The 24346-nt window shown below is 36.7% G+C and overlaps 1 protein-coding gene across 2 annotated transcripts in view; it reads left to right on the top strand.

Annotated features, from left to right (window-relative positions):
* ctdspla (CTD (carboxy-terminal domain, RNA polymerase II, polypeptide A) small phosphatase-like a) overlaps positions 1 to 24157 on the top strand; it is a 38750-nt gene extending 14593 nt beyond the window's left edge. The window contains exons 2-8 of one of the 2 annotated variants that reach the window (XM_079862901.1): positions 7361 to 7518; positions 9469 to 9501; positions 12289 to 12390; positions 15564 to 15620; positions 17278 to 17370; positions 20838 to 21023; positions 23215 to 24157. In XM_079862901.1, the coding sequence (XP_079719027.1) occupies positions 7361 to 7518; positions 9469 to 9501; positions 12289 to 12390; positions 15564 to 15620; positions 17278 to 17370; positions 20838 to 21023; positions 23215 to 23340 (755 nt within the window). In that variant the 3' untranslated portion in view covers positions 23341 to 24157. The remainder of the gene's footprint in view (positions 1 to 7360; positions 7519 to 9468; positions 9502 to 12288; positions 12391 to 15563; positions 15621 to 17277; positions 17371 to 20837; positions 21024 to 23214) is intronic. The other variant, XM_079862902.1, reaches the window with a different exon arrangement.
* The last annotated feature ends 189 nt before the right edge of the window (positions 24158 to 24346 follow it).

Below are 24346 nucleotides of genomic sequence, written 5' to 3' on the forward strand. Positions count from 1 at the left end.
ATAAAACTGCACATTGTAATTTCTGTACGTTAAGGCTATTTATTATCAAAGCATTTGTCAGTAATACAGTTATTTTGGGGGAAAATGTGAATAATTGCATTGCAAGGTGATTTAAGGTGTGCCCCTAAATTTTCTGCTTGCGCTCCTAAAATTTTAAGTCAGGGGCTACAGCGTTCCTAATAAAAAAAAGTTAGTCTAGAGCCCTGCTAGCATTACTCTTTTTCCTTGTCTCACTCAATGCATTGTAAAATGAATAGTTTCCTGACATATCTTTCTTCTTTTTGTCCTTTTGCTTGTTAAAACTTTGTGTAAGGCAGTGGAACGAAACATTGAATTGTAGTTATGCTGTACCAAGTCTTACCTCATATATTTGTATTTTAAGGCACACCTGGTCCAGCCAGGATAAGGAACTCCCTGCCTCAAGGTGATGACTCGGTTCATCATGCTACAATCCTCTTTGCCCTCACAAAGCCATCAAACATAAGTGCTAGTTATCGCCAAAGCAAAAGAAGTACTTTGATACTGATCATTGGTAATGCCCACAAGAGGCTTCAAACAAGTGCTTACTTGACATCTCAGTAAGAGGCGGCAATTGTTTCCTTATCAAAAACAACTAACCGATACTGTACAGTGTATCCTGCACAGCTTACAGCACCATGGTAAAATAAAATATTATTTTCAATTTTAGCTGAGTTTAGAATTGAATGTGATGAGATAAGAACACTGGATTATACAAAGTAATAGACACAATAACTTTCTAAATAAAAATATGTAAGTTCTTTGTTGATTGCACACAAAACAAGTTCTTTTAATCATTCAGTCAAAAGGCTTACAAAGTCCAGTTTCATTCCATTCCAATTCCAGTTGAATTATAGTATGGATTAGGAGATGCAGACATGAAAAACATCCTTGTAGACATTACAGGAATAGTTTATTTTGGGGAATTTTGGTCTTCGTCAGTCGGCTGTCTCGCCTCTGTGATGTCCTCTGGTTTACATCATCCTAACGGACTCGAGACTGACAATGTGATCAGCACAGCGAATATGCAAACGTTTAAAAACCCATGATGTAAAACATGGATCTTCACTTCTCATCTGGCTGATTAGGGAAGAAATCAGCCTGAGGGAATGCTTTGAGTAAGATAAAGGATGTATACAGTTAATCTCTTTCTCATTTTTCCTCGTTCGGATCAGCTTTTAGAACAAGACCGCAAACAGATTTGTGAACTTGTTTTTTATTAGCCTTGTTACCTTTGTTTGCTCACAGTGGACTGAGCTTCTGAATTATTAAAGCAACAGCTGAGCGAACGTTTGATGCTTTAACCGGCCCTTGCTTCTCTCTGTTTCTGTATTCCTCTCTTATTTAACCTTTCCCCCATTTCCTTTACGCCACTCTCCCCTCACAATCACACTGACCACAGCCAGTTCTGACCCCTGTAATGAAGCTGGGGGTCTGTGTTCTTTGCAGATGGGCAGTTTTCCACGCTTTGGGTCAGAGGGTTATTATCTCTTCCTGTCAGGAATGTCAGGAATTTCCTCTGCTTTCCTCTTTCGACTGTGAAAGCAAAGAGGCCGTGCCCACCCATGTGACCGCTCTGCATCGGATTACCTCACTCGCAGACTGTGGGAATGGTCTGCGCACGATGAAAACAAAGCTTCAGCCAGAGTTCCATTCGCTAAGCTGGAAACTGCAGTATGAATTTGTCTTTGCAACTCTTGATTTGCATATCAATCAGCGATTCCCTGTGCAATTCTGTTTTTGTGCATTGTGATTTACCAGAAAGATAGCTGTCAATCAAACATCAGCATTCTAGGACCGTCAGGGTTTTTATCTCTACACTCATCCTGTCTCCTGTCGTAGCTAGGTTTGGGTATCGTTTGAATTTGAACAATTCCGATTCTTATTGATTCCAAGTTTTAATTCCAATATGGTAAAAAAAAATGAAGACATTTAGATATCAAACATATTTATGTCTTTAGTCTTTTTGCAAAATATTCTGTTGCAGCTGAATACCATGAACAAAAATACGCAGCATGAACTGCCAACTAATAAATTAGACTATACTAATATAAGTTTTACACATTAAAGACAAGTAAACAGTCAGTAATACAATAAGAACAAATGCAAATTAGTAATAGCACAAATAAATATAACTTTGAAATCAATTGTAAAATAACACTGCATAGTTTCATAGATTAATCCTTATTAAAGTTACAAGTACTCCAGTCAAGTGTTTACGAGGATATTTTGTCATAATTTTGTTTCTCTCTGTTCAAGCGCAAGAAGAACCGAATTTCACGTCTTCTTTGGCTTGAACGGTTTAAAACCAGATTAAAATGCACACACTGGAATCGATAAGTGGAATCGACATTTTTATTTTATAACAAGTATCCGATTCCCGACCTTAATTATTCGATTCCAGAACTGGATTCCCAACCCAATTGGTAGCTCTACTACACTCTAAAAATGCTTTGGCTCAACCAATCAAAATGAACACAACAGCATGCATTAATCTTTTTGAGTTATGACAACTCAACCAACAAAGTACACAGAGTAAGAGGAACTTAATTTTAGCATAAACAATTTTATTATTAAAAAATGAATTAAATATCCAAATGACTATACTAATAATTATTATTATATTTTGATTATGATTATTATTACTAAATAAAAATATTAAACAAAATATTTTATAATAATATTAATATTATTAATAAAAATATAAAATCTAGTATTTAACAATAATAATAATAATTATAGTAATATTTTTATTTTATTTTACAGTACAACTGTAAAATAACAGTTCTAATATTTATGGCTGTCTTCATTTCTTAATTTTCAAATTCATACGTTTAACCATCAAGCTCTTAATGCTTCTCTTTTGTTGACAACAGTCGAATTATAAAAACTTTTTATTACACATTTGTGAAGATGGTTGGCACATGTTGCGTTCCCAAATGCATGTTATAAACTCAAACTGCAAATCATAACAATTAATAATTAAAGGTCATTCACATAGAAATCAGCCTGTTGATGGAAAATGTTCTTCTAAAATAATAAATAAAAAAACGAATTTGCCACATGAGAATAGTACATGTCCTTTCATTTTAAAAGAATAGTCATATATGGAAAACACTATATTTTTATAATCATTGAGATAATATAGTTTTTATCAATATGTTGAATTCATTTTATGTTTCCAGTTTCGTTATACTTTTAAAGTTTTAGTAATTTTGTTGGATGTTTTTGACATTTTTTTATTAGTTTGTTATTTTTTTTTAAATATGTTAAACTAAATGCAAATAATAAATGTACCTTTGGCAACAAGCTGAAGTAAAATAAGTAAAAAAATATATTCAGTTAGTTCACTTTATTAGTGATGAATTTTTTTATTTATTCTTTTAGTTTTGGTTATAGTTTTAGTTATCTATAATAACACTGGTAGAAAGAGACAATTTATAGGCTACACAAAATAAATGCATTCAATAATAAAATAAACATTTTTTGATTTTATTCATATGCAACCAGGCCACTCTGAGATGCTGAGAACAAGAGCTGATTGTGCACAGCTATACACTCTGAGACATTTAATCAAATTGCAGCCTTTGCGATTTGCCATTTTAATCACGCTAAGCCATGTCGCGATTTCAGTATTTCGATTAATCGTGCAGACCTAATCTCTACTTTGTTAGACAAATGATTGCATTTTAGTGAAGTGAGGTTGAATTTGAATAGAATACGCTGTAGCCGGGACAGCACCGCCATGCAAACTGACTCCAGCCACATTCCTGTGGTCAACCAGAGAATATGTTTTTAGATGGGTATGTTTGTATGAGTGCGTGTGCAGAAAACCCTGTTTGTGTTGGACGGAGGGCTGGTAAAGGGTACAGGCTTCACTGCACTGACCCACCTCCCTCCATCTCTCCTTCCCACCTGCATATTATTAGACTGCCGTGCAGGGCAGACGATCAAGGCGGGAAAATAGTCTCAAAATGGAGGCCCGGGAGGGAGGGATCGCACAAGAACGGTGTTTTGGGAATGTGAGCACAGAGATTGGACTGCACCATTTGTTCTATGACAGACTGTGTATCTTCAGTAGGCTTAGTTACTCATTATAATAAGCTTGCGAACTTTGTTCAAGAGTGTAGTTATGTTTTTAAATATAGTATTAAATCACCCTAGCATTTCTGTGTGGAAGGTTGTTCGGCTCGTTTGCGTCTCGTTATGCCTCAGAGCTTGTCAACTGACAGGTAATTATAGTTAGATAGAAAATCAGAGGGTCTGGTGCCTCTGCCTCTGTCTTTGGTGACGCCCACACCATCTCTCAAATTAGTGTTGCACAAGTACATTACGATCTGTTTATAGACACTCCTTGTGCGACTGTTCTTTTATTTTTCTCAAAAATACCAAATAAAATCTGTTTAAGTTAAGTTTTTTTTATTATTATTATTATTTGGGATGGTGCAAACCTTGTGTAATTGTTCCTTTATATAATACAATATAACATATTTTGCTGAGACTTGTCAAAATAGTCTATAGGCTAATCAGTGATCTGATCTCACATAGAGAATACATTTTTATAACGCTAATTTTAAGTTTCTCTTACTGTGTGAGAACACAAATGAGGCAGTTGTGGAAATTGTTGTTATTTATTAATGTACTTTTTATTATCTTTTACACATGTTTTCGACATTGCACTCATGTGGCATTAAGTTTTTTTTTTTTTTTTTAATGATTTGATTTTAATTTATAATGTTAGTTAATGCTTCTTCCACCGAAACAAACTTTTGTTTTACATGACCATTTTCCATCAGCAAGGTTTTCTATAAGACCTTTATGTATGAATGGCCTGTTATGGATGTTATGATTTGTCTTGGTATGTAAAATAAGCAGCATCCCCAAATATGCTGAATATTACACATTGGCTCTCATACAATAAAGGACATTTTCTTTGTGACCGTATATAAAAAAAAAACAAGACAAGGAAATTCTCATTTTCCATAATCCCTCCCTTTTAAATCACACTGACTTCATATGTTGTGCAGTCACCTTATATAAAATATAAGCAGAAGTGACCTGCTGTTCTCATACAGGTGGTTAATAATGGCTCCACCTAAAGCTTGTGGTTTGGGGATCATCATAAAGACTAATGTACTTGGGCTGAACTGAGTTCTTTGCTGTATCGGGCCACAGGAAGCGGATTTCCTCATTGTCTGATGCTCTCTGTGACCTTATGTGTTTTCCAATAGCAGTAATCAGACAGATGCTGTTAGCTATTACCCTAATGCTTCTTCCATTATGAGATTGAGACCCGCTTGGCTCACGGGTTTTATTTTCATTTAACCTTTATGTAAGGAGGTTAGACACGCTGAAATTTAAAAGCATTTGGACAAGACATACTGTACCTGGCCAAGACCAGCAATGGCACAAAAAAGTTTGAGTTTATAAATGCAAATTGAATAAGTTATCCTATTTACCCCGGCTTAAATGAACAAATAATAGGCTGAACTACAAGTCTTCCTGCAAAAAACTGTACTGCTCTGTACTAGTTTCTGATTTAATGAAGGTGTATAATTGGTTGATTGTTACCACTTTAAGGTGCAGTAACAAAAGACACTTGGAGAGCACTTGGCCCTCACGACTGACCTGGATAACGTGAAACCCAATCTGCACCGTGCCAGTTTAACACGCAGCAGGTCACAATCTAGACCGACATCTCAATCATCAGTGATTGAGCCTATTGTTACTCAATTTAAAAGGAAAAATAGAACATTTTTCAAATGCTATTTTTCTCACCTCTTCTGTTTTGCCATTCTTCTGCTGCTGCCAAGTTCTGCTGTTCTTCCAATAACAACTGGTCTGCCCTGCAGGCCTCATTAGATAACCTATAGAGAGCAAGTTTTTGTTATCCAGTCTTTTTCTCTGTTTATTACCCAGCAAGTCAACTGAAGTGCAACCAAGTGGTGTGACTTTGGAAATATTACGTATTTTTTGTTTCTTAGAGCCGTTTTTGTAGTTCCAATTGCTGGGCAAAATATCATGCAAATATGTGCGCATACCCAGAATGTTATTATGAGATGGGCAAACGAGTTACTTCACAAGGAAAGCTTTTGTTTTATTTAGTTTTTTTGCTTTTGTTTTTGCTTTTTGGTTTTGTTTTTGTTTTTACTTTTTGTTTTGTTTATTGCTTTTTTGCTTTTGTTTTTGCTTTTGTTTTTGTTTTTGCTTTTTGTTTTGTTTATTGCTTTTTTGCTTTTGTTTTTGCTTTTTGCTTTTGGTTTTGTTTTTGCTTTTTGGTTTGTTTTGTTTATTGCTTTTTGGTTTGTTTTTTGCTTTTTGTGTTTTGTTTTTGTTTTTGCTTTTTGTTTATTGCTTTTTGTTTTGTTTTATTTTGAAAGGTTCTGCGTTTATTTTGATTATTCTATTATTTTATTTGTTTTGTTTTTTCTTTTTCTTTTGGTTTTGTTTTTTGCTTTTTGTTTAGTTTTTTGCTTTTGGTTTTGTTTTTGCTTTTTGTTTTTGCTTATTGTTTATTGCTTTTTGTTTTGTTTTATTTTGAAAGGTTCTGCGTTTATTTTGATTATTCTATTATTTTATTTTATTTGTTTTGTTTTTTCTTTTGGTTTTGTTTTTTGCTTTTTGTTTAGTTTTTTGCTTTTTGTTTTGTTTTATTTTGAAAGGTTCTGCATTTATTTTGATTATTCTATTATTTTATTTTATTTGTTTTGTTTTTTGCTTTTTGTTTAGTTTTTTGCTTTTTGTTTGTATTTTATATATTTTATTTTATTTTGACCCTTAACATCATACATATGTTTGCATAGCAACTATAAAGCGTTCACCTGATGTAACACTCGCAACAGACTCGATTTCTTTTTCTAAAAGGATTTTAGACCCATTGCCATCAGCTTAACCATGTCTTCCTCACACAATCAGCATTTACAATGTCTGATTTGTGGGAGCTTTTAATGCTGGTTGTGTGTAAGTGTACTTGAGATGTATTGCTGTGCAGGATGACGTGCAGTTGTATTCATGGAATGCAATCGCAGAACAGCAGGCGTGCAAGCGCAGGGGGCAAAGGTGACAGAGTTGTCCATGGAGACGCGTTCTGTGTACCGTAATACAAAAAAGGAGCTGTTTGCACACTTGTTCGGTCATGTGTGCTTTACACAGTAACCAATAAGCAAACTCCAACAGACCGTTGTTTTTTCACTCGTTACGACCTCCTTCGTGAATGTGCGCTGTATGCGAGGCCGGCGGGTTTTAAGTTACAGGGCAGGGAAGGTAAAGCCCCAGATGTTTTGAACAGTTTGTACATTGGAGTGACCAACGCGTGGTGTGTGTGTGTTTTTCTCTGTCACAGTCTCCCAGTCCAACAGCAGTTTAAAGAAACACAGGAACAGAAGTATCTTTAGTCCCTTCTTCTGCTGTTTCCGGGACTATAATGCAGAACCACCAGCCACCAACAACAAGACCTGCTCCCTCCCTCCACCTGCCGAGGAGAACAGCAGCCCTGCAAAGGTGAGGCCTCATGTATTTCTCTAAGGCACTTTTAACGGCGTGAAAATCTTCGGCACTGGATGCATGAAATTGGACAGTTTATGTTTATGCGTTTGAATTGCTAATGTTGTGTCAGCTCAGAATAACGTCTGTTTGTTAGCAAACTTTGCTCATTTTCTCTCGGTTTAGCTGAGGGTTTTTTTTTTCTTGTTTGTGAGCTGCGCCCGAATGCAGGCTCTGTGCACGCTGTTCCCGTGTCCATACCGCAAAGTTTTCCAGCTGTTCCGAACTCTGTGAACTCGCTGTGATGTTTACCATCCAGTTCTAGAAATGATGGGCCTGCTTCCTCGCACACACATTCTTCAGTTTCCACACACACACACACACTCTCTCTCTCTCTCCCTCTCTCCCTCTCTCTCTCTCTCTCTCTCTCTCTCTCTCTCTCTCTCTCTCTCTCTCTCTCTCTCTCTCTCTCGCTCTCTCTCTCTCACACACACAAACACACACACACATTCCTGAACTGGTTATTTAATTCCAATAAAATGTGTGTCTTTTGTGTGTCTACTTGCTGCCCAGTTTGTTCCTTCCCCTCTTTTTCTTTCTCTTCTTCTGCCATTCGTAGCCTACTCTTAAGGGGGAATACACTTAGAATGCATTGCGCATGCTGAAAATGTTGTTTATTTGCTCATGTTGTTTGCTCTGTTTTCAGTTTTATAAAGCAATTTTTCAAAGCCGGTCACTACGAAGGAAAGGAAAAAGCACAAATGAGATCTCTTTAATATCTCAGTTGTTTCTCCTATTGGGAATGGAATCAAATTGTGATTGACTTTTGCTAAAGATAAAGACTAGCCACATTTATTATAACATTGATTTTAAATTTGTATTGGTGAAATAAAAATACAAACAAATTTCTATTTTAATTTTAGAAGAAAAATCTGAGACATAATCGATACTTGAAGGAAACCCAACCAAGAACTCCAATAAATCTTAAATAAAACTTAAGACTGGGATGGTGCAAATATATCATGTACTGACACTTGATCCCTGTGTGGCTGTTCTTTTACAATAAAGGGTCCATTCTATTTTAATTTATTTATTTGATCATTTTATTTTATTTTGCACTAGCACACTCCTAATGAAGACTCCAGTCCATCAGTAGGCTAATAAAAGCTGTTTTATTTTATTTTACATGGAGCAGACCACCTCATGGGGGCCGCCATATTGAGATCACATGACCAGCTGATTACTACTCGCTTTATCGCCCTTTTATCTGACACTTTTGACTTTTTGTTCACCAAGAAGACTGGTGCAATATTACCAAAAAAAAACTACAAAGTACACTTTCAAATACTTATGGTATAGAGTTATTTCAGCCCATTTAGTGTCTTGTGCTGATAGTTAAGTGTATTTACCCCTTGTTCTTTTTCTTTCTATCTTTTGCACACATCCAAACACACACACACACACACACACAAACGCTGGGCAGTGTACCGTGTGAAATGACCTCACTGTCCATGGTGAAACTTTAAGCCTTGGCTCTCCACAAACACTCATGTGTGCTGCCAAAGCAGGTACAGGCAGCTATAAATGGATCTGAATCAGATCGCGTTACTGCGAATGTTTGCTTGTAAATGACTCGCGATCTGCTGAGAAATGTCCTGCCATTTTAGATGTGCATGCACTCTAAGCTGCTCTGTTTTAGACCCACAGATACTTTAAATGAAACCCATGTGTTTCCCAGCCCTCACAGAGAGAATCCTGACAAGATTACACAGTGAACAAGGATGTGATTTTTGTTAGCATGTCTGTGTGTGTTTTAGTCATGTAATAACAATGTACAACTGTTCGTAATCTCTGTTGCGTTGTTTGCTTTTACAGTGTTGTGTTTGTTGTGCTTTTTTTGTTGCTTTTTTTGATTATTCTCTTTCTCCCATTTTTTTTTTTTTCTCTCTGTCTGGTTTTATTTTTCAGTGTGATCAGGTTCAGGTCATCCCAATTCCCAGTGTATGTATTATCTTTTTTTTGGTGCATGCTTATGCATATATTTTCTCTATTGAGAGAAACCTGCCTGGCTTTGTTTTTTGATTACATAAAGAAATAAAAAGCAGTATCTTGGAAAACAGCCACATATTGTGCATAAATGACAGAGGGATTGCAAACTTGTGCTGTCAATTGATTCAACATTTTAATTGAATTAATTACATGAAGATTATTCAAAGACATTACTATTGTGACTAATGCATTGAACAAATATTACTTAAAAAGTGGCTTTACAAGTCAATATTTTGTTTGGTTTATGTATTTTAATATTATTTAACATTAGCCTATCACTGGCCTGCAGTCTACGGCAATACATTTTGCAATGACCTGCAGTGCAAACCTTTCCTGCATCTACTTTTATTCAGTACAGAACACATTCACGCACAGCTTATATCTTAAATCTATCGGCACATAACTATGCCTTTGCTGCTGACAAAACCAAAGCAGCAAGTGTGGGGAAAAATATTAACCATTAATATCAAAACATCATAGCCTAATAACATATCACATCAAATCCCCCAAACTGCCCTTTATATTTTCTAATTGTATTTCACTCAAAATACAGAATTTGAATACTACAGATGAAAATTTGCCAATTTAGGTAAATCCTGGTGCATTTCACATATTTTACGTATTATTAATATGTATTGTCCCTGAAACAAACAAACAAATATATAAATAGTTTACCTAAAAGGGAAAATTCTGTCATCATTTACTTATGTCACTTTCTTCTGAAAATTTTCAACAGTTTTTTGTCCATACAATGAAAGTCAGTCGAATACTAAACAATGTGATTGGCTTACATTACTGTATATAGACTTTTTTTCCCCCATTCAAAATATCTTCCTCTGTGTTCCACAGAAGAGTCATACTTTTTGGGAAGGACATGAGGGCGAGTAAATGATGACTGAGTTTTCCCTTTTGTCCCTTTAAATCCATTTCAAATGCCATTTCATGTTGTTCTTTACCCGTTTATACTGTCATAATATTGTTGATAGCAATTAGCTGTACTCGAGGACAACAGCAGTTTCAGAAAATCAAATCCATCCCACACTGCACCTGCTAGAGGACGAGCGTGCAGAGAGGTTTGCTGATCTGAGCCAGGCTTTCATGATGGGCCAGAGAGATAGGGGAGACCCAAATCCTGACACACACTTCACCTACCTCTTCCTGCTCAGCAAAAACCCAGCATCCACGCTGAGAACATGCTGGCAGGAGGTTTAATTCTCACAGTAATTGTAATCAAACCATGGGTGTTTTCTAAGATCAGAGCTGGGAATGTCTCACTGCCTGTTTCCAGATCCTGTCGCTCTGACTGGCTAACAATAATGAGTTTCATATTTTCAACTGCATGATGTCAAACATCTTCTCATTAACGCATTTTGAAAGTGTCTGGATTGGGGCAAATGTTAAGTTTGGAATTTAGAGAACCACAAACCGGCTGTCATTTTTCACTCAAAGCAAGCAAATTATCATAATGCAAGCAAGTAATGAATTGTAAAGCATTTGAAAGCCATTAAATGAATGCTAGGATTGATTGACACAGCATGAGGTTACAATTATGGTTAAAGCATTAACCATAGAGTTACTGTAATGATGTAATTGTATGTACTCATGGGACATGCATAAAAGTCACCGTGTGTGTGGTCTTGTTTGTTTATTCATATGAATGTTCCCTTTTAAATTTTATTTATTAGTATTGGTCGATTTTGTATATTTAATTGTTTTAATTTCCCCCATTTTGACATGTTAATTTACCTTTGCCGTCATCTAACGCTCACTTAAAGTTAATCTTTAAACAAGAATGATTCATAGCACTGCTAAATATTATCTTTGGAAAATCAAGTTTTCAAACTGTAATGTTGCAATGCCTCAATACACATGAAGAGTTTAACGGTTGATTAACTTGATTTTAGTTTTTAGTGTTTTATTTTTAATTAATTTAGAATTTTAATATCAGGCATTTATCGGTTACTGGTCATAACATAAAAATAATTATTGGGGAATTCAATCTATGAATTACTTATAGTTGTCTAATTTGAGGCAGAAAAAAATACTTGCTTCCCCTTTAAGAACAGTAGAAGTCAATGGGACCATGATATTAACTGCATAGGATATGTGTATTCCATAATTGACACGTCACAATTAAATACTTAAAGTACTTACTGGAGTAATTATATGAATAATTAATTCAACTTTAATATAATTTGATTTGCTGATAGTTTTTCAAATCTGATGAGGTTGTAATATCGCCAGTGAAAGGTCATGGAGGACCATGACCTCTGAAATGCTCATGTAAAGAATATTACATATATTGAATCTGAATGTACATATATTATGACTTGGCTTGCATCTTTGGATATGTGTGTGAGTGTGTTTTGCCTCTCAAGTCCATCTGCCTCCATCAGGTCAGGCTTAGTAAAGGACATCTCTTTCCAGTTACTGGCAGACCGTCTACAGAGGCAGCTTGTGCTTAAGCAACATGAGTTGGCAGTGAAGCCAAACCAGTCACTTTAACACAGAGCTGTAATCATTGTTTCAAGGTTATCCAAAAGCACCAGATCCCAGTACATCATTTGGGATTCGTTATTGGACCCCAACAGAGGAATCTCCGGTGCATGTTGTGTCCCATTGGAGGACAGACCGTAGCTTTTGATTATAACTCCGAATGTCTGGCTGATATGATAAGGATGCATCTTTACCCTCTGTTTGCTCTCCTGCTTGTATTCATCTGTGCCGTATTTCCTCCAGCCTCCAGCCAAATACCTCTTGCCTGAGGTCAGCATTAATGATTACGGCAAGAACTGTGTGGTCATTGACCTGGACGAGACCCTTGTGCACAGCTCTTTCAAGGTACTAGTGCACACACATACATAAACACAAATGTATGTTGTTATGATATTTCATATAGCAGTGAATACATGGCATATTTGACTGATAGCTAATCAGTTTTACTTTGGAAACCATTGCCGCCCTCTATATTGGCTGACTTTTGAAAAATTTAAGATGACTATGGCTGTGTTCCAAAACCTAGTTAGCTGCCTACATAGGGAGCCTTTTAAGGCATTTTCAAATAAAAGGAGACATCTTATTCTGCCTCTTAAGATAACTTGTTTTGGCTAAATTTAGTGCCGTAACTATCTTTTGTGGTGAAGGAAATCACAGAATGGATAATCCCAGCTAACAGGAACTTTATGAGCGAACTTTCTTCCAGTAACTTTCATCAAACATTCTTTCAGAGTTATCTAGACTATAATAATGTTCTCAAAATGTTAGCACAAAAACATTTATACATCATTCATGGAAGGTTTTTTCTGAAACGTCTTTGTTGTTTTTTAACCTTATCCTCCCGTACTTGTAACAAAAGTGTCCCTCGTGGGTCAAAATGACCCGAAGCCCTAAAATTATGCTCTTTTTTTTTTTTTTTTTTTTTTGTCCAGAAAGCTTATAAAATTTTATTTTGATAATATTTTTTACATTTTTTAATGCAATTTTTTGGGAATTTTTATACATTTTATACTGTATACCTTTAAAGTACTAGATTTTGGTTCTGCATTCTAGATGTGTTCAAATCTTATTACTTCATATCTGTGTGCAGTCTGCATTGTGACTGATTGATTTTTATTTGAAAAAGAAAAAAACATTGCCCCTGTTTTATGATAATATAATAATAACAGAAGGCATTGGCAGTATTTGAGGTTGTTTGGTTGGATTTTAAGTCCTGGGTGAATTAAATCCTCTTCAGAGACTAAATGTTTGTCTGGTCCCTAAAAGTACTGCTTCAGGGAGCCACCTGCTTAGTGCAGTGACCCACTTCTATGCATCTTGGTTTTATGCTGCTCTCTCACACACACATATGATCAAATAAACGACTGTGGCCATTTGATTACACACAATCACCCCACATTTACATATGTACACACATCTAGCTTAATGTCTTCCACAGCTGGATGCATCCCCACTCCCAAGAGAGAAAGACAGTGACAGATACCGAATGTGTTTGCTCGAAGACTAATAACTGTGTTTTGTTAAAGCAAAGCCTGTCCTCCTTTAAAATGTCTGCCTGGCAGCTCCTGTTTTCGCTCAGAGAAGAGTGGAAGGCGGCGACTGAGAGAAAGAGGCCCAGAGAAAGGGATGCATGCCTTTGTGCGCGTTCACAACCTCACATACACGCACAAAAACACCCACCCTGACACCAAAACACATACACACATATCACATTAAAAAGGTATGCTCACAGTTACACAAAAAAAAGATTCGACCATGACCGTACTTGAACGTGTGTATTCTATTACTTATGATTATTGCTTGGTTTTGCCTCAATGGCTTGTTTTTCTCGGTGACAGAAGAGGTTTTCGGTTTTCTTTTTTCCCCTTCACATTTACATACAGCAGCCACAAAAATTATTTGAACATTAAACAATATTAAATATTATGTATCTAATGCAATTTTGGACATAATGCTTATTTTACAATTCTGCCCAAGTCTGTACTTCATTGCGCTAATCTTTAATTGCCTTTCTTAAATAAATAAATGAACTTGAAATATTTAAGTATTAAACGTTTAAATATTGTTTAATCATTTTTAGTAAATGTCTAGAATACTTGATTCTGATTGGTCAGAATATATTGTATATTTGTATATTTACCTGTAAACCAATCTCACAGTATTCTAGTTTCATATCTCATATCTGTTTATTCCCACATAATAAGATCATTTAATCTCTAATCAAAATTCCAAATCAGTGCATTTACTTATGTGGTAAGTAGCCATGCATTAAGTGGGATAATGTAACAGTGTAATAATTAGTTAGTAGTCAAGGGACAGTGAGTCCGCTAGTCAGTATGTGTAATGTCTTTATATATGTATTTCAGTACACTATTTTCTAATCTCTCATTCTCTCTCTCACCTGCACTTTCTGACAGTTGATACTTTTGTTTAGAGGACAGTTGAAGCTTATAATAAATATGAGAATATAGATTAGCATTGGAAATAATGTATACCTGATTTATATGGTAATAGGATTCAAGATTGCATTTTCTAGCTAATACAGTGTCACAATCCTCATTAGTAGCCTACTATAGATCACACACTCCTCCTGCTGGCCATATAATGAACTGATCAGTGTAAATCAGTTGACTGAAAACTGATCTGAAATCAGTTCCTTCATTAAATATTTAGACATCGAAGTACTAAAACAGTTAAAAAATGTGTCCACTGTATTTGTAGATAAACATTTAGAAACTGTCCACTGAAAACGTAAATTTTCTATCTCGTTCTACAGTAAAACCCCCCATTGATGAGTAGTTAATCATCAAAAATCATCATCAAATAAATAAATATATTAGTAAAATTGTCAATTGGGTAAGAACATTATATTATTTAAATATAAAATAAATTGTTTAAAATGATCAAATGTATAAATTGATCTTGTTTTGAGGTTGTTCAGGATGTATACATTGTTCTGGAAGACACATATTAAGAAAACTGTGTTTTTCTGTGTCTGTGGAATTGTGTTGTAAATGAAACTATCCATCCTAGTCATGATGTTATGCAAACCAGGTCAGAGAGGGGACAGGTGTGAGCCTCCTTCTCTGCCGTCCAATCAGTTTTGAACAAGTTCCAGTGAGCAAAAGTTTTCTCTCTTCTCCTCATCTCCCTTTCCCTTTCTCTCTTTGCATTACGAGAGCTCAGAGCTTCCCGCCGCGTTTCTTTCATCGTCTCCCTTCGCTCAACGGCACGTCTCCTCCCTCTCCCTCCGCTTTCTTTAAAAGCGTATCAAGTCTCTTTTCAAAGAAGCTTGCCGTTCCCAGCTCCATGCAGTCAGCTGTCAGAAACACGCTCATGCACATAAACTCTTACAGCTCAAAGAAGTCTAACTGAAAGACTTGACTGCAGGTATCTGTGAAGCGATGGATGCCTCCCTCTCTCTCTCACAGAGAACACTGGCCTGATACAGCTGTAACATTCTTTCAGTCGGTTTCAAGCAGACTCCTAATGTGTGTTTTCCTGTTTCGTGCCTGCAGCCTATCAGCAACGCAGACTTTATAGTCCCTGTGGAGATTGACGGAACAGTTCATCAGGTACAGTTCAAGTGTGTTCGAATGTGGCTGTGGGTAAATGTTCACACTTTGTCGGAATCTGGACTGTATTTTGGGATTCAGTGTCACTTAACCTCAACAATCGGTGTCTTGAAATTTAAGAAATATTCTGGGTTCCATACAAGATGAGATCAATTGTCAGCATTTGTGGGATAATAAAAAATGAATAGAATTTTGACTCGTCCTAAGCAAGGTTTAAGGTGAGGCACTTGCAATGGAAGTTGATGGGACCAATTTTTTGGAGGATTTTAAAGCATAAATGTGACCCTGGATCACAAAACCAATCACAAGTCCTGGTATATTTGTGGCAATAGCCAACAATACATTGTATGGGTCAAAATTATCGATTTTTCTTTTATGCCGATTAAGATCATGATATTTTGTAAATTTCCTACTGTAAATATATAAAACATTTATTTTTGTGAGAGGATGCAGCACAATCGTGAACATAAATGGACAACTTTAAAGGCGATTTTCTCAATGTTTCGATTTTTTTGCACCCTCAGATTTTCAAATAGTTGTATATCGGCCAAATATTGTCCTATCATAACAGACCATACATCAATGGAAAGCTTATTTATTCAGCATTCATATGATGTATAAATCTCAATTTCATAAAATTACTCCATGTGACTGGTTTTGTGGTCCAGGGTCACAAATGTGAAGTTTAGAATTCTATAAAAGCTCTTACAATAATTCTACTGCTGCATTATTTGAGCCGTAAAGTTTAAACCATCTTTTTTACAGCCACTTACCATTTTTTTACATTAAAATCATGGTAACGTGGTAATTACATGTTGTGGCTATACAAAAAGTGAAATTATGGTAAACGACAGGTTGCCAAAAATGTTCCATAAAAAATATACACATATACTGAGGTAAATACTAATGTATATGACTATATATAGAAAGTGCATGGTGTCAAAAACATTAATTCAGCAACATAAGATCTGACATAAAACTCTAATGTACATAAATGGTAAGAAAGAACTAAGAAGAAACAATTATTTCAATGAAAACCCATCAAATGTGAGCTGTCATTTTTTTCACAGTAAATTATAAAATGTCCAAAAACTGTACAGTATTTTACTGTAAAATTACATTAAAAGTCCCATTAGATCTGTTACTGTTTTTCACTGTATCCACCTTATTTACACATTTGTAACTTGAATCCCTTCAATTGTAATTGCCTCACTTTAACCCTGAGTTTTGCTTTTTTATAGAAAAGGAGGGAAGTAGAAATTAATTTTGTGGTTATCAACATTAAGCCACAAATGCTTTCCTTAACTTTTACTGAACCTGGAATATTACTGTAAAAATCATAACATAAAATACATCTTAGTGATGGCCACATCACTGTTCTGTGGATTTTCTGCCATATTACGACATCAACTGCTGGAATACATCTGCCAAGTGGCTGATACCTGGTTCAAGTAATCCAGGATAGGCTTTGTGGATCAGGGTCGGCCTGTTCTTGGTTACTTGCACTTGGTTACAGCAACTGATCGACAAGTTCAAGACTGAAAAGCTACGAAGAGGTTTGTTGAAAGTTCAGTGTCAGCGTCTCCCCTGTCTATTTCCAGGAGGCAGAAGTGATTTGTTTCCATCAGTAATAGCTGTTTATTTGGTTTGTTTGAAGGTCTACGTGCTGAAGAGGCCTCATGTGGATGAGTTTCTGCAGAAAATGGGCGAACTCTTTGAATGTGTTCTTTTTACAGCCAGCCTGGCTAAGGTAAGGCTCTCTAAGGTTTCTTCACACTGCATATAAACCATCGGATCCATTTCTAGTCAATATTTTACAGACTCGATTTATAGCAACGGAAGTCATTTGCAATAAAAGTTGGTGATTTTTCAGTGGCATTAGCAACATTACCATTGCAATGTGTGCGCATCCCTGTGACTCAACAAAGTTAAGAAAAGTTTAACTTTATGTAAATAAGTGATGAAGTGAAGTCTCCTGTGAGATACTCGAGGTGGAACAGAGGACGATAATGTTATTGAGAGTGATTTCACCCTTCCATATGATTTATATATATATATATATATATATATATAAAGCTATGTGTGGAAAAATGAGTCATAAAGTTTGTCGGTGGTGAGTTTGGTTCATGCATTGTTAATCGTTCATCTCATTGATATGATGTATAATGCACCTCTGGTATTTATATAAAATGCTCCCTGTAGAACATTCAATTTTAGCAACAAGAAAACTAATTCGTTGTCAAAATAGTATTACATCTTATTTTAACGTTGCTTTATCCCAGTTTTTAAGAAGCTTTTCATGTCTATATATATATATATATATATATATATATATATATATATATATATATATAACATTTATTTAATGATTTTTTTATGTGTTTTAATTAATCTATTCATTATTATTAGGGGCCAAGCACCGAAGGTGCGGAGGCACCTATTGTATCTGTTCCCGTTCTTATTATTATTATTCTTCCTTCTTCCAACTGGGAGTCTATGGCAGCCCATAGAACCGAATGCGGGAAAGTTGTTTTGGTTTGACATTCTGATAGAGGACAGTCCCAACATTAAATACACCAATTTTGGTGTGTCTAAGTCATTCCCTCTAGCGCCACCACCTGTCCAAAGTTTCACTTTTATTTTGCTAATAACTTTTGAACCGTAAGGCCAATCAACAAAATTCTTTTTCTCTCTGATTCCTGAGCTCATGCCAATTCGATTGCACCCTATGACGTCATTTCCGTCATAACAATATGGCCGCCATTTTGAATTTATCTAAAAAGCTACTTTTTCGAACTCGTCCTAGACGGTTTGTCCGATTTGCACGAAAATTAAACCAGATCATCTACAGACCATGCTGACAAAAAGTTATGGAATTCAAGTTGATTCGCTTAACAGTTTTCGATAAACCCACGAATAAATTTTACGTAGCGCTTGCGAAAACAGATGTAAAGCCGTATCTCCGCAACGCTTTATCAGATTCAGACCAAAGTTGGTACATGTCATCACAAGCATGACCTGAGGCTACATGCTGTGTTTCGGCGCAGCGCCACCTACTGGTCCGGAGATATGAAAAATGGGTATTTTTGCTTATAACTTCTGAACAGTTTGTCCAAAAATCATAAAATTGGTCTCGTTAGATTCAGGGTAACATGCCGAGTCCACTGATATCCAATATTACCATATCGGCCATTTTGGCTGTCGGCCATTTTGAATTTTGTGCTAAAATGCTGTATTTTAAGAACACATGAACGGATTGTTACGGAACTTGGTATGGGTCATCAGCCCGATGTCCTGAAGGAGCGTGAGAAGTTTCGAAACAGCGCCACCTAGTGGTGAATTTTTTTTTTCAAATGCTTATAACTTTGGGTGTGGTCAACTTATTTTCACGAAACTCATCTTTTTAGACTCCTGAATCATTGCCGAGTCCTATGATACCAAACATGCTAGGTTTCGCCTTACGGTTTGTGTAGCGTTGTGATTTAGCGCTTAAAAAACATTTGGCTATATCTTCGAAACCGCTAGTCCGATCGAGACGAAACCACCGTCAGAAGTTTGGAAACATAGGTCGATAGCTATACGCCAATGCCCAAATGCGAAAATATTGATGTTTAGGGGTAGTAAATTCCAAACAAAGTCATGTGTCAGTCATTTTTTACGTGTTTTTTCATATAAATGCCTATAACTCTGAAGCGAATTGAGATATTTTCACCAAAACTGACACACATATGTATGGGCTCACTCTGAGGACACGTAAAAAAAATTGTGGGACTGAGCCTCTTGGTGGCGCTATAATAGAACAAAACATGAAATTCCCATTGACTTCAATAGAGTTTTGTGAAATAAAATGCTATTTTCATTCAAAACCTACTTTTTCGAACTCCTCCTACACCAATTGTCCGATTTTCACCAAAATCGAATCATATCATCTCCAGACTGTGCCGACTGAAAGTTATGGATTTCGTGTCGATTGACGAAACCGTTTTCGTATAGCGCAGCAGCAAAGTTGAGGCATGATGCTAAAAGCATTATTCAGGCTTTATCTCTGCAATGCCTTGACATATTGACACCAAACTTTGTATGTGTCATTGTCACTTCACTCTGACCACATCACATCAGTTTTGTAACTGCGCCACCTATTGGTCGAAAGTGATAATCCATTAAATCATATTTTTAATTACTGTTTATATGATTTTTCAGGCATTTCGCCTAAAATCTTCTTTAAATGTCTTTAATTGCTAATTGTTGCAGTTGATCTGACACTTTCAGCAATGTTGGCATGTCTTGTCGTCTTATTCTGCTTGGCCCCGGTAATTGCTGCTTGCAGCTATATTTATTATTATTATTATTATTATTAAAGAATAGCATTCTTTAGTACTACTAACACTCTGCCTCCATTAATCTACAGTATTTAGGACACAGTTCAACTTCAGTTTTAGAATTTGTTTTTGGTAACACTTTATTTTACAATGCCCTTGTTACATATGCCACATGTACTTACTGCTGTAATAACAGTAAATTAACTAACCCTAAACCAAAGCTTAGCCCTAATTATATAGTAAGTACATGTTGTTAAATAATATTACTCAGTACTTAAAGGAATAGTTCACCCAAAAACTTTAATTATCCCATAATTTACTCACCCTCAAGCCATCCTAGGTGGATATGACTTTCTTTTTTCAGCCGAACACAATCAGAGTTATATAAAAAAAATATCCTGGCTCTTCCCAGCTTTGTAATGGCATTGAATAATGGCGAGTTTTTGAAGCTCCAAAAAGTGCATCCATCCATCTTTAAAGTAATCCACTCGACTCCAGTGGGTTAATAAATGCCTTCTGAAGTGAAGCGATGGGTTTTAGTAAGAAAAATATCCATATTTAAAATTGAATAAACAATTATCACCTGAGCTTACGCTACGCCTATGTCAGACATCGGGTCAGAGGTCATGAACGCGTGTACGGCCGAGGGAGGGGCTTCATACAGACAGGAACGAAACAGAGCATTATTGGCAGATTAGGAAGAGAGGTGCTGTAGCATCTTAAAAATAATGTTTTTTGAAAAATCAAGCATGAAAACCTCTTCTAGTAGACCCCAAAACAAAATCAATAGGTCCCCTTTAAATATTAAAGATATATCGTAAATATAACAAATCTTATATTATGTTGCTGTATTGTTTGTGTGCTGCGCTCATAGCTGTCCCTGTTTTTGGTCTGGTAGTATGCTGACCCTGTAGCAGACCTGTTGGACCAGTGGGGTGTGTTCAGGGCACGGCTCTTCAGGGAATCCTGTGTGTTCCACCGGGGGAACTACGTCAAAGACCTCAGCCGACTGGGCCGGGAGCTCAACAAAGTCATCATAGTGGACAACTCACCTGCCTCCTACATCTTCCATCCAGAGAACGCTGTACGTACTGTACTGTACCACTGTGGGCCGCACCTGCATTTGACATGACATTACAGCATCAGAATACACTTTTACAATATAATATAGGCTGCATGTTGACTCCTAGAACTTGTGATGTGTGCGAATGTGTCTTTTATCCTAGAATCATTTTTTTTCAGTGGAACTAATGAGGTAGAACCCAGCCGCTAGCTCTCTGCTCTCCTTTGTCAAAACTTCACATCAATTATAGACTGTAGCAAGAGACCCATGGAGGAAACCGCAGTCAGACGGATCCTACCTCTGTGCTGTCACCTCCTACACTTGCTCGCATCTGTCCTCTTATTAGATTTGAAGGTGTTATTCTGTATTCAAACTAATGAGCCAAAGGTGCTTATTAAAGCCTGTTATCTTTAAGATGGTGGAGACTTCTTCTCAAGACACTGCACAGAGTTGGCAAAATAAGTTGGTTTGCTGAGTCACGTATGCCTTTATCTGGCACTGCCGTCAACAGTACCTCCTGCGCGATAAATCGGAATAAAATCAAAATCTCAATACGGCTTAGTAATCTGAATCAAGAAAGAACTTCAATAATATAGGAGATAATTTTAATGACATTTTTAAGAGAACAGAACAAGTTTCAGTTATTTTACATAGTTCTGTCATGACAGCTCTCTGAGAGATTGGCATGGTAATGGATATGGCAATGTTAATGTATTTGGTCTTGGCGGAATAGATCGCCGCAGCAATTCACAGACATTGCTGTGAGCGTGTAAGACATGCATGAAATAACCCCCGTAGCAGATCTATACAGGTGGAGCTGGGGAAGGTGGAGGGTTTCTGAAAGCGCTGCAGACTGCTAACAGCAACACTACCGGTATTGAATGTTGAGCTGCAGCTCATTGGCCGCTGATGCAACAGCAACCAATCAGCTGCGCTATGTAGATGACGATGCGATCGCTACCAAATGAGTTAAGGACCTATCAGCCTACGCCATCTAGAGTTTCATGCCAGAACTTTCATCCACAATTGTTATTTTGCATTTGGTTGCATATATATATATATCGTGTTTATATCATAGACTGTAAAAAAAGATGGACGACGCCCCTTCGCTCTCTTCCATTGATGAGAACTGAAGCCGCCAGTGTCCCGATATGGCGCTGACATCTTGGAACTTGAGTCTGCGCAGTAGCGATCTCAGGACCAGACCTGCGCAGTAGTGAGCAGGAAGTAAAGCCGCGAAATCAACGCTCCGCCCTCACTCTCGCAGGGAAAGTGCATTCTGCACACTTTTTTAAAAATTGATTGCAGTACGACAAGAGGCTTGTTAAAATAAAGTAAATACAATCTCCTCAGTCCTCCAAAGATCCCGAAAAAAATGTCCGTTGGTGCTTCAGTGACTACTTCGCTCAGAGAACCTGTCAATCACAGCTGTCAATCATGACGTTACACCACCGCATCACGTAACTAACTAAAAACCAACTTATTTTTGAAACAGACACTTGAACTTACATCAGCGTGATAAAAACGACAGCAAATGAAAGAAACCACCTTTGGAAAAAAGATATTGTGTATTTAATTGTTTAGTTGGTCTCACGTCCCGTTGAATAACACAGGGAGGCGGGGCTTATGACCTATACTAGGACCAGTCACCGGGGGGCGATCGAGACGTTTTGGCTTCACTTTTCAGGGCTTGTGCGGCACGCTTGGTTTATATATACATTTATATATTTTTATACTTGAATGTGATACTGGACTGTTGGCACTGATTCTATTTTAAATATTTGGTATATTTGACATTTTGTTGTATAAGCTACTGGATGCCTTGAATTTCCTTCTGGGTCGATAAAGTGTCAATCGTTTAATTCATGAAATTCACTCAATCTTGCTTATTGTTAAAGGGAAAGTGTTTTCTTAAATGAATAGTTCACCCAAAAATGTCATATGTCATAATTTATTCACCTTCATGTCGTTCCAAATCTGAATGACCATCTTCAAAATTTCAGCAGAAGAAAGACAGTCACACAGCTTTGGAACAACATAAGAATTTAAATTTTGGGGTGAATTATCCCTTTAAGGGGGTTTTATTAGCGGACCAGATGGTTCTTGATAAGAATACATTTATTTTGCTTGAATACTAATTTACTGAGCATAGTTGGTAGTTTGACAAAAGCGTTTTTCAACATGTGCTTAAAGTGTCTTTCTGTGTTTGCAGGTGCCGGTGCAGTCGTGGTTTGATGACATGACAGACACAGAACTGCTGGATTTACTGCCACTGTTTGAAGGCCTGAGCAGGGAGACGGACGTTTACGGTGTGTTACAGAGCCTGAGGACCAGGTAGCACACGGGTCCAGCAGCACTGCCTTGCAAACACAAACGCCCCCCCCTCCATCCGTCTCGGGTCGAGCCAATGTTCAGTTCTGGCCTCTAGAGGACACCACTCACCCAACGGACGCCACTCTATCTCTCTCAGTGGACCAACGGCCAACAATATTCCTCGGCGAGCAAATCTATTACACTCATGAAGAAAACAAAGCGTCATCTTTTTAAAAGAAACACAAGAGTTTACTATCCTTGAGTATATTTAACAGGAAAATTGAACAGAGAAACAACAAGACGTGCTATTTTTCCGGACCGGCGTGAAAAAAACGTTTTTTCTGTTCAGGCTATGCAGGCAGTCTTTTCCGTGGCATCATCGGTAGTTCCAGCAACTGTGATTTTTATTTTTTCTCGTTCTCTTGTACCAAACAAAGTGCCTTCTGACTGTTGTTTTTATGTGGACACAAATGAGTTTTTGTATGCTGCATATTTACAATTCGAAACCTTTAATCAAACACTTACTGTAAGACCAAGGCAAACAAAGAGTCTTTTAAAAATCATGAAGACTTTACGGTGACGGTCAGGAGATTTCACTGGACTGAATGATATTATCGAGCGAAAGATGATGCCGTTATTTTCTTGGGTTATTTTATGCCTTCGAAAATATAGCATCGTATTCAAAAGAAATGTTTGCATCTATTACCCAACTGTGATTTGAACTAATAATACAACATATATTGTGAAAAAAGCGGTAATCAACAATCCAATATGTCAGGATTTGAAATTTATAATCTTCATTATCAAAATAAAAGATGCAATCAATATAAAGAATGGCTCACATGTTTGTGTCTATTTGTGTGCATTACACTTGAGTAAGTTTCAAAGGGATGCTGGGAAGCCATGAGCGGATTACACACAATGAGTCCATTGTACAGGATCTTTACAGAACAGTGAATTTAAATATGCTTGGGTTTGATTTTGATTTTGTGTCCTCAGAAATGTGGACTGTGGAGTTAATGAGCAAACTG

Source organism: Squalius cephalus (genome assembly GCF_949319135.1).
Source record: "Squalius cephalus genome assembly, chromosome: 25".
Lineage (NCBI taxonomy): Eukaryota > Metazoa > Chordata > Actinopteri > Cypriniformes > Leuciscidae > Squalius > Squalius cephalus.